The 19004-nt window shown below is 34.9% G+C and overlaps 1 protein-coding gene across 1 annotated transcript; it reads left to right on the forward strand.

Moving 5' to 3' along the window:
• Positions 1 to 2149: 2149 nt before the first annotated feature.
• LOC126818096 (glutaryl-CoA dehydrogenase, mitochondrial) lies at positions 2150 to 14544 on the forward strand. Its single transcript, XM_050545294.2, has 11 exons — positions 2150 to 2357; positions 5509 to 5538; positions 5915 to 6049; positions 7874 to 7997; positions 8140 to 8249; positions 8910 to 9039; positions 11095 to 11317; positions 12055 to 12158; positions 12305 to 12430; positions 13092 to 13252; positions 13405 to 14544. The coding sequence occupies exons 1-11, from the start codon at positions 2255 to 2257 to the stop codon at positions 13476 to 13478; spliced, it is 1320 nt and encodes a 439-aa protein (XP_050401251.1). The 5' UTR covers positions 2150 to 2254; the 3' UTR covers positions 13479 to 14544.
• The last annotated feature ends 4460 nt before the right edge of the window (positions 14545 to 19004 follow it).

Raw genomic sequence — 19004 nt, forward strand, 5'->3', positions numbered from 1 at the left:
ATTATGGATTTTATAATTAGGTTTCATCAGAGTTTCTCCTTTCTAAAATTATCATGAAAGAAAACAACGTGTATTAATGTCAACTTTTTTGTGGAAAGATAATATGGTACCTGGGTATAGGAACAGCACCATCTACTTTCACATCGCATGTTTTCCCCATATTATGGTCGCCACATAACCTACAAAATTATTGATTGTAAGGATTCGTCGTAAATAGTTTTTAAAATGCGGTGAAGCATTGGTTGTGTCACCCCATATTATTGGATGACGGATAAATGTATTTGTCTCCCTTTTATCATAATCCACTGCGACCGGCTAAGTCCAAAAGTTAAGGACTCCTGCAGATTTCGCCAAGTTCGTGAGATGTAAATTAGAGCAGGTGTTGACGAGATTGTGGGTTAGGGTTAGGGCTAGGGTTCGCTAGGCCGCTAATACCACTGAGAATTAAATTCTCGAACAAATAAATAAAGGTGTTTGAAGTGTATGTGGATAAAAATATTTCCTATTTAGTGTAAATATACAATGAGTAAAAGGCACCATTCTGCATATACTCAGTTCTAGATACAATGATACAAATTTGAAAATATAATTAAAAAATACCTGCATATCACAGAAAAGGGAAGAAAACCTATCTCATTACGCAGATTAATAACGCTCATTTGGATTGTTTCAATGATCTGACCCGAATTGTTTCCTAAAAACAAAGTAAAAATTCATCAACAAGAAAACACATGCTACACAAAATTATGTGCACAGCCTTTTGTAAAGATGTCTTTCACGGTTTCTGAGAAAATATACAGAAAAGCAGCTGAATGCCCCAAATTCGTCGTAAATATTTTTTAAAATGCGACGAAGCATTGGTTGTCTCACCCCATATTATTGATGACGGATAAATGTATTTGTCTCCCTTTTATCATAATTCATTGCGACCGGCTCACTCGGGAAACCTCAGCAGACCCGTTCGCTGGTTCGTTTCTAGAGTTTTACGTCCAGAGCCTTATATACTCTTCAAAAAAGTAGGGGATATTGAAATGCAAATACCCATGCAGGTTGTGATATGATAAATAGTCATGAACACCAGGGCCGTAACTAGCTCAGAGCAACGAGGGCGCGGGAAATGTCCTCGGGGGTGCTTTAATAATATTAACGGACAATGTATATCTATTTTTTGTATGGTTGAAAAAATTTTCACAGGGGGGGGGGGGGGGGGGGGGGCTTTGCCCCCACTGCGCCCCCCCCCCCCCCAGTTACGGGCCTGATGTACACTTGACATGCTTTGAGAGTATGTTCACAGATGCGAACTTATCGCCCCAACAGAACCACTGAGCTGCACCTGCGACACGCAATAGAGCCATACACGTGGGAGCTAGGGTTCATTGTCAAAGGGTTGATGAAAACTGCCGCTTGCTGGTTTATCCTATCCATGTTTGCTTTCCTATCGGTTCTTGCATAAGATTTACTGTTTAGCGTATCTTTGCTTTAGTGTGTTATGTTTAATTTGATCGGGAGACGTGTTCGTCGACGTCAACCAACAATTACACAGCAAGAATTGGGTCAGATTGCCCCGAAACGTGATTGGACGGTTGATTAAGAGCATGCCACGACGAATTGTTGAATGTCTGAGGATTGTTTGGAGCAGTTACACATTATTAAGACAAAAATCAAAAACGTCCATTTTCGTAGGTATCATTTCACTTGCCGTTACGTGTAATGAGACCTACGTAGTAGGCCTACGTTCAGCAGAGCTGAACTAGTTTCTGCCCGGACCAGTTATTTATATTGTACGAGCTATGCATGGCATGGAGCCATGTGATGTGACGTCACACGTAGAAAGGTCAGTCATCTTGTCTACGATATCACCCTTGTAGTGGACGTTAAACTCCTGGAAGATGAAAGATGATGAAAGCATTCGCAATACCGCTACGAAACAGATTGCACGGGTGACTGTTCGTTCCGTAAATTGTAGCCAAGTCGTAAAAAGGACGAACTTTATAATTTACTCTTCTTAATAAATGAATAGTGGAATAGGATCTATTATAAATTATATTAAATTGTGCTTGTTGGTAGTTTCAACAGATACTATACTCTAACAACCCATATAGTGTTTTTTCCGCCATGCTGATAAAGATTTCGTTTCGTTAATAATACATTGTATGACCCTTAATTTGGATATAACCATTGTTTCGTAAACACTTTGCTCAGGGTTAAGTAATCTTGATAAAACTAAACCGAGATTAGCATTAACATTGTCAAAATGACATCAGTGCGGACTATATATTTATTTAGGAGAGGAAGATGCTGCATTCAAATCGCCAACCAAAGACTTCAGCACTCAGCTGCGACAGTAACACAAAAAAGTATCCTTTATCACAGTAATGTTTTTTAACATGATTTCCAACAAAAGTTATCTCGACCTTGGAGGTGTGTCAAGGTACTGCAATTTGATTGGATGAAAAGGGGGTGAATATAAGGTTATGTTTACGACTCAGTGGTGTTACTCACTGTTACAATCTCTAACTCAATATCATCCAAAGTCTTTCACATTGAAAACACGAATTATTTGTCAATTTAAATCAACATTGATGTTGATCTTACCGGGGAAAAGATGGGCTTCTGAGTGATAAGTGATATCCAATATTTAAGACAAAAGAAACATTTTACCATTGGTTGGTACTCGAATCGTGTACCAATGGCAATACTACCATTAGCCATAATGCGTTTCAGCGCTATTTGTAACAAGGGACAAGAAAAAACGAGGCTAGACATTTCACAAGTCATGTCAAATGGGGATGCCAGATTTTATCTAGAGAGCATGCGCAATAGACTGGAATTACCAGACGCTCGAGATTGCCATTCGACTGGGACTTCTGGCGTATTTCGCAGAACATAACGGGTTTGAAATTAGAGTAAAAACGGAAAAGATTGAATGTAAATCAGTCTATATACATTCAGATTACATTATTATATGCGTTGCAACCCATTTGTGCCAATTTGTAGATCCCAAAGAGTAGCGATTTAGCTCCTTTAAAGATGAGATAAATTTAACATTATATGTACAAGCTTTCATCTACCTTTGCTAACAATTTTGATATAATAAACTACCAATAGGAACTTGCCATACTAAAGGGTTTTGCCAATTTTATTGTGCTTTATTAACTACCAGAGGTGATCGAGAACAAGTCATATCTAGAGGTTGAGTCCCAAGATGCACTGCATCTCGAGTATGAGTCAAGTCCCAATTCGCTGACTTTAGTACCAAGTCGAGTCTAGTCCCAAGTCCCGTCAAACTTTGCTTGTTCCAACTTCAAATAAGGCAAGTTAGAGTTATATATGTCCCCTCACCAAGAATTTGAGTCCCTGAACACTTCAATCTGGTTAAAACACAGATCCTATTTTGTTTCGTTTTTTATAGTTCAAAGTTTGGTTTTTACTTGTCTTTACTACAGTAGAATCTGGAAGAGTTGTTATATTACCAGCGTTTTGGTTGAAGTGAGGGATTAGCCAATGGAAGGGTCTGCTACAGCGAGTTCTTAGCCTTTTGATGCACAGAACTATGGGTAAACCACTAGAAACGTCAACGCTGATTGATTACATGTAATCAATGTCTGACATCATAGGGTCAAAAGCCGCTCGTTTGATCCCTGACGCGAACTCCCACTATAACTTGTCAGATCTCCATGTAGTGTAGGCTATCAAAAGTATTAAAGAAAAAAAAAATGAAATGAAATAATGAATCAGATTTTAAACACTTGCAAGTCACAAGTTGTCACAATTATGCGATAAATATTTCAAGTTATAAGTCGAGTCTTTGATGCGTCGAATCGGCCTGGTACTGCTCTGAATCAGCTTAGAATGTGGTCCGAATCAGCTTTGAGTTTTGGTCTGACCTGAGTCAGCCATGGTCTGAATCAGCTTGATTTCCTATAAATAGGCGAACTACACTTTGTGGGTACCAAGATAGTGAAATTTAATGGTGGTCTGCCTGCATCTTCTATCACAGTTGTATGTACAAATTCTTTAGGTCAGAGGAATTTTATTTTGTTGTACACCTTAAGTTAAATTAACTAGTGTCCAACAAGAGCAATTTTAATGTCGGTTAACTGTAACTCTATCATAATGACAAATAACAAGATAGCTGTCATAAATGTTGATGAGGCGTTTGATTCTGAATACAGGGAGTGTTAAAGTGCATTTTATACTTATAAATGCATCTTTTGACAAGCATTTTTATACGCCCATATTTTGACATGGCCATATGCATCCTCGGTTACCCAGTGTACTCATTCCGTTCTACTCCACTATACCCTGGGTTAATCTATGGGGGAGACACGTTTTCAAGTTATCCGCCCTTGATGATTGTGCTATTTTTATCGACCAATTCCATAAATTGTTATTTGAAAAGGAAGTTGGCAAAGGTAAGTAACTCTCATCGGACAATGTTAGGAGTTGGCCTATTCTAAATGCGTAATTATTAACAACCAATTATATATTATTATGTTAATGAAGACCGAACGTTCATATAATAATGTAGGGTCATTAGTTTTATTTAGAATCGTTCGTTCGTTCCCGGAATTTTATGTGCACATGATATCGTAGACAAGTTATTGTGAATTAAATTGCCAAGTATAAGTTCAATAATAATAAACATAACAGAATGACATATTTCAGATAAAGAACGAATAGTAATGATAATAAAAAAAAGTCAAACATATAGATGTTATACATATTTGAAATCAACAATACATTCTACAGATTTTGATAATACAATTAAATATAAATAAATTATAAATATATACATTATTTACATAAATCATTCAGTAAATGGACATGAATATGGTTATCTACCCTTATAAAAACGAAGGCGAAACGATTGGTTTGTAAACTGTTTTCTGATTGGTTCGTAGACTGTAGCTACATTCTAGGCCAGGGCAGATAATTTGAAATCGTGGAAACCCTATGGATTAACCCAGGGTATAGTGGAGTAGAACGGAATGAGTACACTGGGTAACCGAGGATGGGCCATATGTTGTCGTCTTCCCTGTCCATCTGGACATCTGTTGTCGTCTTCCCTGTCCATCTGGACATCTGTTTACATTTAGTTTGTGGACACTCTACATGTCACAATTTGAGCAAATTTACTATATTCGTTGATATCCCAACAATCTTGGTGCCTTTCCATATTGGCATGTATTGAACCTTAACGTCATGCATTATGTCTATGACCCCTGATTTTACAAAAAATCATATTTTTAGCTTGTGGATACTCTACAGGTCACAATTTTTATCCAATTTTGATGAAACGTAAAATATATGTTTATATTCCAAAGATCTAGATATCTTTCGATATTAGCGCATATCGGATTGTAACTTCCTGATCCTGGATTATGGCTCCTGATTGTACGAAAAGTCCCTTTTTTCCTAGCTTGTTCTCTATTCATCTCTTGCAAGATGTGGGAGTATCTTGCATGGCAACCACTTGTTTTGTTTTTCATTAACAAAATAACTTAGATAAAGATGTAGACAGTACATCAAAGTATGGTATGTATTAAACAAATTACTTAATCTTTAAAGTAGCAATATTATTATTAATTTATAAAAACGAACACCTTCTTGTCTTTATGGAGTCAAAACAAATACTACCAACTATATGGTCCTCTGAAAACTTTTTAGGTCAGTCATCTGCTTAAATTGTTAGTTTTCCCTTTTTTTATATTTGTCAAAGAAATCACTATTTTTTTACGATTATTACTATTTTGGGAATTATTCAATTGGCATACTATGTAGCTATAATACAAGAGAATACTCCAATATACTTAGATTATATCTGAGGTGCCATTGTTAGTGCTGTAAAGTTGATATTATATAAATTATGAGAACATGTAAGCTTCATAATTCATTTTTTTTTTCTTTTCAGCATCATTTGATTGGCGTGATGCTCTAAATCTTGAAAGTCAGTTGACAAATGAAGAAATTATGGTTCGTGACCAGTTTCGTAGTTATTGCAGTGATAAACTTATGCCTAGAATACTGATGGCCAATAGACATGAAAGTAAGTTAATCAGACATGGTGACAAAAAATAAATATTTTAAAGAGTAAAAACTACTATTAGTGAGAGTGTAAATATGAAATATTCAGTGTATTCAAGAAAACCCCTCAGAAATAGTCAGTCTATTCTATTTTGGATTAATTTATGAAATTTTACATATTATATTATATATAAATCAATATTATGATATACAATCTAAAATATTCAACAATATACAATTTATAACTTTATACTTACGAGCGTTGAATACTCTAAAATGCACATTTTAAAGCTAGCACTGTAAGTTTTGTTTATAAGATATGTGGTTGTATATTGTCGTAGCCCCCATCCGTCTGGCAGTCCGACGTCCACAATTGCTGTTGGACGCTCTAGTGGCTAAAGTTAAATTTATACACAGAGTTTAAGGTCATGGGACGAAGAAGCCTATTGATTTTCAGCAATTTCCGATAATTACTGCCAGAGTTATGGCCCTTTATCACTTCAAAAAAATCTTGTGGACGCTCTTGAGGCTAAAGTTAATATCTGATTGACTTTAAATATTTATACATAGTGTTTAAGGTCATGAGGCAAAGAAGCCTATTGATTTTCAGCGATTTCCGATAATTACTGCCAGAGTTATGGCCCTTGATCACTTCAAAAAATATTGTGGAAGCTCTAGAGGCTAAAGTTAATATCCGTTTGACTTTAAATTTATACATGAGACGAAGAATCCTATTGATTTTCAGCGATTTCCGATAATTTCTGCTAGAGTTATGTCCCTTGATCACTTCAAAATATCTTGTGGACGCTCTAGAGGCTAAAGTTATCATCCGATTGACTTCAGATTGATACACAGAGTTTAAGGTCTTGAGACGAACAAGTATATTGATTTTCAATGAATTTTGATAACTTGAACAGCTAAATCCATGATATTAAATGTTTCGTATACTAAATGTTAGCATGGGGAAGAACTTTATAAAAACCAAACAAATTCTAATGATTTTCTGATAATTACTTAATGAGTTATATTACTCTTAATCAGATTTTAGATGTTAGTGTATTATAAATGTTTAATTACCGAAAAAAGTATTTGGGGTGATAAACTACATATTAATCACCCAAAAAGTACCAATGTTGTTTACCAACTATGTTCCAAACTTGGCCCAAAAGCATGATAATAGTGATGACAATAAAAATCGAATTTTCTCAGTTATGCCTGCATGGATTTTCATCAAGTTTGGCATGAACAATGCGAAATGCAAGTCCAAAAAGTGAAGTTTTTGGCTATAGACTGTGGTTTGTCTGGTATCCATGGAAACGGCAAAAAGGGATAAATTTTCTTCGAAATTATATAAATACATGCTAAAAGCGATATTGATAATCCCTCCCCTATATCAAAATTAGAGGTCATAAACAACATTTCGACACCAAAAACTTTAAAAATGATCTACCCAAAGTATTTTTAAATCTTTGTTCATTATTTACCTTCAAACAAGGTAAATTCTTTCAAAATGTCCACAAGTTTTAAAATATATCAATTCGGATGTAAAAAGAAAATATTTACTTCAGTGCACTACTCCGACGCTCTCAAAATCATTTTATACATTTAAAAATGATAGTCTTTCACTGTCAAAAAAAGTAATCGCATCTTAGACTCAAGGGAATTCCTTCTTACATCATACATGTAGATAGATAGACGTCAATGTTCAGTGTGAAACTGTTGTTGGAGACAGCCATGATTGTTTACTATGGACTGTTATCAACTTTACAGTCTGAATTTTGATGTCTATTCTAATTTCCTAGGGATAAGCAGAAGCAGAAGCAGTCTAGTTTACATTGTTTTATAGATTTTGATTCAGCTATCATGCGTGAAATGGGAGAACTTGGTGTTCTTGGACCAACTATTAAAGGTTATGGATGTGCTGGACTGTCATCCGTTGGTTATGGTCTTATTACAAGGGAGTTGGAAAGGTATGTCTATTTAGGTCAAATATTCATTATTTTTATGGCTAGAAATTGAACTTTCACAATATTGTAGTTAGCAAGAGATTGAAAATCCCTCAAATGATGAACAGCTGCTTTAATATAAAAATATATCCTCATTTTGTTACAGAGTTGACAGTAGTTACAGATCAGCTATGAGTGTTCAATCCAGTCTTGTAATGTGGCCAATTTATGCTTATGGAAATGAAGAACAACGACAAAAATATATTCCTAAACTAGGCAAGAAAAATATTTGTAGCTTATTGAAATATACTATAACAGTAACAATGTACATGTACCAGTAGCCCTTGCAGGCTCCTTGTCACAAGCTGTTAAGTTTGTATACTAGTCATTGATTTGTACACTATCCTGCTTTTCATGTTCAATCGGGTTTAGATGAGGATGTGTCTGCATGGAATTTGTGTCCAGATAGATCTACATGTTCTTGTTTTATCTTTATATGTATTCACTAGGTTTGAATTTAAATCATTCAGAATATATTGTATGTTAGTAGAGATATATTTTAAATTTAAAGGGGCATTATGTAAGATTAGATAAAGAGCTGACAGTTCTCACTATAATATTTCAAAAATAGATAATGCAAAATTAGTATATTGAAAATTTCCTTAAAATTACTATATCTTGAGCAAAGTTATCAGTGGTTGTAGTTTTGACAAGATGTGCGCATTGATCTTAACTATCGTACTGGTCATTCGAGTCTTAGCCTCACTTCTCCATTTTGAAATTAAATCATTAATGTCCAAACCATTCTAATCTACTTAACATCGGAGGCCCAAAGAAAGACCTGCAATAGCCAAATTTAGCTCTTACATAATGCCTGTTTAATGTCAAATTAATAATTTCTGTTTATATTAAGCCTAAGCTTATGTATTTTTGTAGCAACGGGGGAATCTATTGGATGTTTTGGATTAACAGAACCAAATCATGGCAGTGATCCAGGTTCAATGGAAACTAATGCCAAATATGATAGTAGTAAAAAATCATATATATTAAATGGCTCCAAGTCTTGGTAAGACTAATTTAAATTGTAATGTAAGAAATTCATTCTCCAACACCCATCATCAATCATTGATAAACAGCATGTTTGGTTGCTATCTTTTTTTTTTAGTGTAAGATACAGTGAGTAAATTACTCTCTATTTTTTGAGTTTTGTTGTTTGAGTTACTAATTAATGGCATAATGAGAACCAGAAATTAATGAGAGCCAGAAATAAATGAAATGGAATGAGGTTTAATGTCCTACTGTTCTGCTCCAACTGGGCTAATGAAGACAAGCTTACGCCACGTAGTATGCTATATGAGGGAAATTTTGCCCCGGACAGTGGCGCTACGGCCTACTCTTATATCAAATTCCAACTGTCAAGGGATCTTTTATGTGCATGCCAATGTGTACAAAGGACCTCAGTTTTTCATCCCATTGGAATGACTAGACAGCTGTCCTTGTCAGGCCCAACAGCTTATTGTCTGCCACCTTTAATCAGGGCGTGCTTGTTATTTCTTGGTCGAATGGTTAGGCGGTTTTGGGAATATTGAGGGGTTTAAATGTACAACAGAGTCTGCAATTAAACGATGAAAAAAGAAGTTGGCAGAATATGTATGGCATACATCGGACCATAACTTCATGGATTATGCCCCTGATTGTACGAAAAATCACGTTTTTAGCTTGTGACTTGAAATGCATGGTTCCTTTCGATATTTGCGCATGTCGGATCGTAACTTCCTGTATTATTCCCCCTGATTGTACGAAAAATCATGTTTTTAGCTTGTGGTTACTCTAGAGATCACAATTATTATCTGATTTAAAAAAAAACATTTGAATATATCACCATTACACTGTAAAGACGCTTGAGTTCGAATTTCGTGAAAATCAGACCAAAACTGCCGGATAAACGGATAAAATGGCCGCCCCTCTTACGCAAATAGTGTAAATATATGGTATATCAAGGTTGTGGACCCTCTAGAGTCCACAATTTTGATCCGATTTTGATGAAACTTGAAATACATGTTTATAACCCAAAGATCTTGGTTCCTTTCGATATTCACGCATATCAGATCATAACTTCCTGAATTATATCCCTTGATTGTACAAAAAATCGCATTTTTAGCTAGTGGTCCCTCTAGAGGCACAATTTTTATCTGATTTAAAAAAACATATGAATATATCACTGTTACACCCTAATGATGGTTGAATTCGAATTTCGTGAAAATCGGACCAAAACTGCCGGACAAAATGGCCACTCCTCGTACGCAAATAGTGTAAATATATGAAGAGCCCCGGGGAAGAACGATCTAAGTCACTTTTCCAACGAACCCCAGTTAATGGCCCCATCTGGTAGCAAATTGTATAAGCAAATAGTGTAAATATATGAAGAGCCCCGGGGAAGAACGATCTAAGTCACTTTTCCAACGAACCCCAGTTAATGGCCCCATCTGGTAGCAAATTGTATAAGCTTTCTGTGGAACAATCAATTTCAGGTAAAAACAATCGAAGTTGCATTGAACTAAGGCCCTTCTGAAATGGCCTCCCGGACAAATACAAGTCCATTGTACCCTTTATTTGACCTTAATATGGCTGAAAAAAGGAAGTCAGTTGTTGTACTGGTAATTATGATTTGTATTAAACATCATTTTGAAGTAATTAATTAATCCCACTCGTTCTGTTCGCGTCAAACATTCTCGTCCTAAAGTCTGTTTTGCCTTTTATGCGAAAAGACAAAAAAGTGACTTAGATTGTTCTTCCCCTGGGCTCTTCATATGGTATATCAAGGTTGTGGACCCTCTAGAAGACACAATTTTGATCAGATTTTGACGAAACTTGAAATATAGCTTTATAACCCAAAGATCTTGGTTCCTGTCAATATTCGCGCATATCGGATCGTAACTTTTGGATTATGGCCCTTGATTGTACGAAAAATCACTTTTTGTTTAGCTTGTTCTCTATCCATCTCTTGCAAAATGTGGGTGTATCCTGCCTGCCAGCTGCTGGTTCCTTATGTCTTCCAAACAAACAAGTGGAAGGGCACAGGATGGTGATGACTAGTCATCTTGTTTGTTTTAACTTTCAGGATCACAAATTCTCCAATCGCTGATGTGTTTATAGTATGGGGTAAACTAGATGTAGATAAGAATAGGATCAGAGGGTTTATTTTAGAAAAAGGGATGAAAGGTTTATCAGCACCAAAGATTGAGGGTAAATTCTCACTACGTGCCAGTATTACAGGACAAATTGTCATGGAAGATGTGGAAGTTCCGGAGGAAAATCTCTTACCAAATGCTACTGGGTTAGGGGTAAGCATAGTAATACAAGTATAATTGATATAAGAAAACTTAGATTTTTCATAATTTGTTATTGCTGCAGATATTCACAAAACTTATGATCCCTTAATGAATTGTATTACGCTGACCGAAAAGACAAGGGTAAGGTGTCATTAGAATAAATGTTGGGTGTGGAGAGTGTTGGTTTTATATCATTCAACTAAATAAGACAGTAAATTTGTTATTGCTGCAGATATTCACAAAACTTATGATGCCTTAATGAATTGTATTTGGCAGACCGAAAAGACAAGGGTAAGGTGTCATCAGAATAAATGTTGGGTGTGGAGAGTGTTTGTTTTATGTAATTCAACTAAATAAGACAGTAAATGGAGATAGTTCTGTGTCACAATTTTATGTGGTTATATACATGTTCAAAAATGTTTTTATTGAAACAAAATCTATACATCTTTATGTGTTATGTTCAATTTTTGTATGTTTGTTTTTCATGATATATAAATCTTTGTGTAACCATAGCTTGTCATCACCAAAAAGGACATTAAATTTATTTGTATCCTTGGTATAAAAAGGGTTCTCATTTTTACCATTAAAATTTATTTCTAAATGGAGATTATGCTAAAAGTTGTCAAATTCTTTGAAGAAAATGACTTACTGATCTGAGATAAATACGTGAAAAATTGACTGACAAAATTTTGAATTGAGGGCCATGATTTGCAACAAACAAATAAAATATGTGATAATAATCATTTCAGGGACCATTTGGTTGTCTTAACAATGCTCGTTACGGTATTGCTTGGGGTAGTCTTGGTGCGGCAGAGTTTTGTCTTGATACAGCCAGACAGTATTTACTTGATAGGTTAGTAATAGTTGTTCTCTTTCAGTAATTACGAACTTTTAAATGTGAAGAGCAAATGATATAGAAATAATATTACTATAAGAAAGAGTTTAGCATTTTGTTAGTATCAATAACGATATATTGTGTCCATTCTTTGTGCTTTATAGAAAACAATTTGGTCGTCCTTTAGCCAAAAATCAACTATTACAGAAGAAGATGGCAGATATGTTAACTGAAATATCACTAGGGTTACAATCTTGTATACAAGTTGGTCGATTAAAGGATGAAGGGAAGTAAGTATAAATAATGTATTTCGCTTGTTTAAATGCAACTTTAACAATGGGCAATTAATTTTAGAATTTAAATACTTTTTGGACCAAATATTTATATAATTAAGTTCTTTTGGTAAAATTGTTTAATTTAATTTGAATGACAGAAATAGCCTAAATTGAGTTATCATTTTATATACATGTACTCAGTATTTTATTTTCACTCATATTCCAAATGTTTATTCATTATTTATCAGATTTGGGCCTTTTGGCATTTATATTACTTCACATACAACATAATAAAATTTGTTTCAACTTCTAAAACTACTTTAATAAGTTTACTGCTTTAGAAAAATGAGCCACAAAATCAAACAAATGAAGCCAATAATATATACCTAAATTCCCCAAAACTATATTGTTTGAGGTAAATATAACTTCTAATACTGGTAAATATCTATAATTTGTAGTTTAAGAGTAGAGTGTAATTGTGATTTGTAATCCACAGTATGTACTGAATGTGCAACAATTCAGCAACAGGTTTTTTTTCAACCCTCACTGGCTCACCCTATCCAGTTAGCTCCAGTTAGCACATATTTAACCTCTGTGGCCGAAATGTCGGTGTAGTGTGTAGACTATAGGTTTCCTTCATCTTGCTTCTTTTATCTAATATTTGGTTTAATTCTAGGGCAGCACCAGAAATGATTTCCCTTATAAAACGAAACTCTTGTGGAAAATCATTAGAAATAGCTCGTCTTGCTAGAGATATGTTGGGAGGAAATGGTATATCTGATGAATACCACATAATACGTCATGTGATGAATCTCGAAGCTGTTAATACTTATGAAGGTAATTATTTCTTGACATAATTGTTATTGAGAAAGTTAATCCCCTGAAAATAAACTATCAAAGCAAGAAGTTTTAAATTACAATCTGAAGTTTTTAAATACAAAATCTGAAGTTTTAAAAAAGACCTACCTAATTAGATCTGTTTATTTCAGGTACTCATGATATACATGCATTGATATTAGGTCGGGCTATCACAGGACTTCAAGCATTCACAGCTGATAATTAAATTAAAAAGTTAATTAAAGAATATCTTTGTGATTAAGGACAAATTAAAGTAGTGAAGTACCGGTAGGTTTATCCAATGTGTTATATCGATTAGTGATGAAGCAAGCTCTTAACAATTAGACTTATATATCAAGAAATTATGCAGAAGGCGGCTTATTTATTAAAATTAGTTTCATTTTCAAATGTTGGCAGTGAGGCTGAAAGATGGTTATATATGAACACTGGCTGTAGGGTAAAATATTTGAAACAGATTACTCTTATGTAATTGTGACATGAGAAAAGATAGGTCCTATGTGTTCTTATCTGAATATTATTTTTATTGTTAATCTATGAATCAGAGAGAGAAGAATGTTTAAATGTGTGCATCTATTAGGTCAATGCCTAGAATCTTGTCTTCAGAATTGTATATAAAAATTGTTAGAAATAATAATGCCACACTGATAGAGTTGATATGAATATTAATATTGTTGTGGTTTTAATATTTGTATAAGTATTACTTTGTACATAAATTGCTGGATTTGTATCCAGTGTAAATAGATATAAAATATGAATAGTGCTGTGTTTTATATAGAAAGTTAAATAATGAAGTATGTATAATGTATGTAACATTTGAGAATAAATAATGTACAGATTCCCCCAAACCAGAAGTTATACATGAAGTTCAAACTTTTGAATCACCAAATAAACCAATGTAATATAGGTTAGACAGTATTAACAAATTAAAAACAAGACATATTAAGAAACAATTATCTGAATTTGATGAAATGCTTGTCTTGTACATGTATAGGCAAATGATCTTGATGAAAAGTAGGCAGATATGTAGAAAAGAAAAGTCAATCATACATCAAAAAGATCATCTTATCATGAGCAATTTAATATCTTGGTAGGGATGGGATTGTATATTCTAAACATAATAATGATTTTTAACTGAAAAAAAGATGATCTCCGATTTTACTTTGATAGGTATCCTTCCTTATTGGGATAAATATTAGGTAGAAAAATTAGTATTATATTAGTCTAGTATTACATGTAATTCAGCCTCTGCAAAATAAACATATCAGACTTGTGGACTAATAATAATGCGGAATCAGTTAAAAATGGACTGAAACAAGAAACAATTTGGCATGTTCAAATCTTACCTGTCATTGTTACGAAATTGGCAAAAGTGTCACATATTATAACTCTCAACTTATGTCGGGCTTTACAGGTAATTGAGAACTTACAAATCATAAGTAAGAGATCAATTCTGGTGCTTGGGATTGTTAAGAAGCAGAGAAAAAAAAAAGGTTTTATACAATCACATTTTCATGTTGACTTGTATTGTCGTTGCCCCAGTCCATGCGGACGTCTGTCCCTCCACAATTTGTGGACATTCTACAGGTCACAATTTATATCCAATTTTGACGAAACTTGCATGAAATATAGGTCTATCACCCAAAGATCTCGGTTCCTTTCGATATTAGCATGTATCGGTCCATAACTTCATGGATTATGGCCCCTCATTGTACGAAAAATCACATTTTTAGCTTGTGGACACTCTAGAGGTCAAAATTTTCATCTGATGTTGATGGAACTTGGAATGCATGTTTATAACACAAAGATCTTGGTTCCTGATTGTACGAAAGATTTCATTTTTAGCTTGTGGTCACAATTATTATCCGATATAAAAAAAACGTTCGAATATATCACCGTTACACTGTAATGTTGGTTTACTTCGAATTTCGTGAAAATCGGACCAAAACTGCCAGACAAAATGGCCGCCTCTGATATGCAAATAGTGTAAACATGTGGTATATCAAGGTTGTGTACCCTCTAGAGGTCACAATTTTGATCCGATTTTGATGAAAATTGAAATATGTTTATAACCCGAAGATCCTGTACGAAAAATCAGATTTTTAGGTTGTGGACCCTCTAGAGGTCATAATTTTTATCCGATTTAAAAAATCATGTAAATATATCATCGCTACACCCTGATGATGGATGAGTTCGAATTTTCAAGAAAAATCGGACCAAAACAGCCAGACAAAATGGCCGCCCCTCGTATGCAGAATAGTGTAAATATTTATAAACAGTTCTCCTCTAGTGGGGAAAGTGAGTCTAGGTCCACCAGGCCATGACTAATTAACCAACAAAGGGGGATTTAAAGTATAGTCTGTGACACTTCAACATAGTAAATACATAAATAAATACATTTTTATAGTATAAATATTTATAAACAGTTCTCCTCTGAAGGGTGATCATGTTGAGGAAGAGGCAACCCTAGCTGTACAGTGTTTTTTACAACATTCCCAGTGTATGATAATATACTTGTTTCATTAAACGGTAATAGATTTTATTTTTACTTGAAAATACCTTGGTGGTATATTGATTTTGATTTTGGCTCAGGTAGCCAATAGCCTTGGTGGCCTTTTGATTTTGACTTAGGCAGCCAATAGCCTTGGTCAGGGGCGGATTTGGTCATCGGGCGATCGCCCGAAGGGCCGCTCGGACAAAAAATGAAAAAAATAATTTTGTCCAATTCGTAAGGTGGCTGATAGTGGCCATGTTAAATCTCGCCCTTTTCATAGCGCGACAACACGACATCACGACAGTATTGACGCAATCATACGACACTTAACTCTGTCGTATCATCGTGTTATTTTTATCGTAACGTCGAGATGTCGACTTATTGTCCTAGTCTCTTTCTACAAGTCACAAAAATACAGCTGTACTCATTACATCAGATACATATAAATAGATACATATAAATAAGACTCGTCAAAAGAGATAATAGGAAAACGTTGATTCGTTTTCTAAAAAAAAATGAAACATTTTGCGCCCAAAATTGAATTATATTTGGTATTATATTCAAAAAATCTAGAATTATAATAGCAGGACAAAAGTGAGTCAGCTATGTTAATTCCTTGAATAAGAAGTGGTGTCGGTAGGTATCGAACAAGTATGCATTGCCTCGTGTACGACACCCACCAATACTTATAGATTACTGAAGCGATAGTTTAGAAGCGATTTCAGAAGATTTCCAATTTATTTTATTAGAGTGGGAAGGGGATTATATAAAACCTCAAATCAGACCACATAAAATCACCGCATTGGTGTAGCACGCCATCCCAATAAGTGCAGGGGAGGTTTTTTATGAGGTGAAGAAAGCGATTTGCAGCTGTTATTGACCTTATCGCATATTCATCCGTTTGGCATCACTAATGGGATCGGGGCCTAGATGATTAAAAATAGGCCCAGTATTGCCTTCAGCTATGAACACACTCCGAAAGTCCCCTACGCACCCCCCCCCCCTCTTATTTTGTTTAACAAATAATTTCGGAATCAATAAAATGGTAGGTCCCTATCAATGATGTTTGACACGACTGGAAATTAATGTGTCTAAAATTGATTAAACAACATAGGGTAGTAAATATTACATTTTGAATCCGTATCAATGATACATTTAGGGTAGTAAATATTACATTTTGAATCCGTATCAATGACACTCAAAATGTTCCTTCCAATGGATCACCATTTAACTTGAAAACAAGGGAAGCAGCCGATCGAAGAAAAAAAGATTTTAAAAAACAAGTTTCAATATGATAGTAGTGGTTCGGTCATGCATTTACATCTGTGGGTGTCATCCTTTCTTTGAAAGTAATGATTGTGCCAGATTTGAACAAAGTCCATCTAGATTCGCGGCCTGTAGGTAAAGTGTTGACAGATAAAACGTAAAAAAAAAGCAGACCTATAAAAATATATTTTCTAAAACTATTTTAATTTTGAAATTATATTATTTTCACATGTGCTAAGTGTTTTAGTGAATAGTTATAGAAAGGGTCTTGTAGATTAAGACTATAGCGCATGTGCACTGTGCAGTTTTAAACTTCCGAGACGACAAGTCGACAAGTCGATGATACGACAGTTTCGCTTCTTGTCGTGCCGTCGTATCATCGACTTGTCGTAAGATCGTCTGATTTTGTCGTATCATCGACCTTATTTTGTCGTGCTGTCGTATCATCGACTTATCGCCACGACAAGTCGATGATACGACGGTACGACAAAACACTAAACTGTCGTATCATCGACTTGTCGTCTCGGAAGTTTAAAACTGCACATGCGCTATAGTCTTTATCTACAAGACCCTTCTATAAATATTCGCTAAAACACTTAGCACATGTGAAAACAATATAATTTCAAAGTTAAAAGAGTTTAAGAAAATATATTTTTATAGGTCTGGGGTTTTTGTTTTTGTTTTTATTTTTACATTTGATCTGTCAACACTCTACCTACAGGCCGCGAATCTAGATGGAATTTGTTCAAATTTGGCACAATCATTACTTTCAAAGAAAGGATGGCACTCTCGGAGGTAAATGCATGACCGAAGCACTACTGTCACATTGAAACCTGTTTTTTTTTTTTTTTAAAAATCTGTTTTCTTCGATCGACTGTTTCCCTTGTTTCAAGTTAAATGATGATCTATTGGAAAGAACGTATTGAGTAAATGTACGTTATCACTAATATGGATTCAATATGTAATATTTCTCATGTTGTTTAATCAATTTTTGACATATTATTTTCCAGTTGTATCAAACATCATTGATACCATTTTATTGATTCTGGAATTATTTGTAAAACTAAATAAGAGACGTGGGGGTGGGGGGTATGAGGCTTTTAGAGTGTATTCATAGTTGAAGATATTACTGGGCCTATTTTTACTCATCCAGGCCTCAATCCCATTAGTGATGTCAAACGGATGCAAGCCTATATGCGATAAGGTCAATAACGGCTGCGAATCGTTTTCTCCACCTCATAAAAAAACCTCCTGCATCTATTGGGGTGACGTGGGGGGGGGGGGGTATGAGGCTTTTAGAGTGTGTTCATAGTTGAAGATATTACTGGGCCTATTTTTACTCATCTAGGCCTCAATCCCATTAGTGATTTCAAACGGAAGAGAGAGAGGGAGAGAGAGAAATGGGGTTTAACGTCCACTCGACACAAATTAGGTCATTTCGGGACTAACATGGTTTAATTTTATTTCAATAAATCGTTTGCGCGTAAGGGTCTTTAGCAGTGGGAGGAAACCGGAGGACCCGGAGAAAACCCACGAGGTTGGACCGGCGACCCTGCTCCTTGTCACGTACAACCGGGGATTCGAAACCACGCCAGTTGACTCAATGACAGGCTGCGAATCGTTTTCTCCATCTCATTCAAAAAAACTCCTGCAACTATTGGGGTGACGTGCTGCACTATGATAAAAATAATGCTGTGATTTTAAAGAATGTGGCCCGATTTGGTTTTTCTACAATCACCTTCCCACCCTGTCTTCTGATATCACTTTTAAACTATCGCTCCAGTCATCTATAAATATTGGTGGGTGTCGTACACATGGCAATGAATGCTTACTTGTTCGATACCTCCCGACACCACTTTTTCTTCAAGGAATTAACTTAGCTAACTCACTTTGGTCCTGCTATTGTAATTCTAGATTTTTTAATATAATACCAAATATAATTCACTTGTGGGCACAAAATGTTTCATTATTTTG

Source organism: Patella vulgata, chromosome 4, assembly GCF_932274485.2.
Source record: "Patella vulgata chromosome 4, xgPatVulg1.2, whole genome shotgun sequence".
Classification (NCBI taxonomy): domain Eukaryota; kingdom Metazoa; phylum Mollusca; class Gastropoda; family Patellidae; genus Patella; species Patella vulgata.

Bases quoted from the DNA above. Each gene is read 5' to 3' on its own strand.
- LOC126818096 (XM_050545294.2), top strand. From the start codon at position 2,255: ATGACATCAGTGCGGACTATATATTTATTTAGGAGAGGAAGATGCTGC. The intron at 5,539-5,914 runs GTATGTATTAAA...TTTTCTTTTCAG, and splicing joins AGACAGTACATCAAAGTATG to CATCATTTGATTGGCGTGAT. The intron at 12,431-13,091 runs GTAAGTATAAAT...GTTTAATTCTAG, and splicing joins CGATTAAAGGATGAAGGGAA to GGCAGCACCAGAAATGATTT.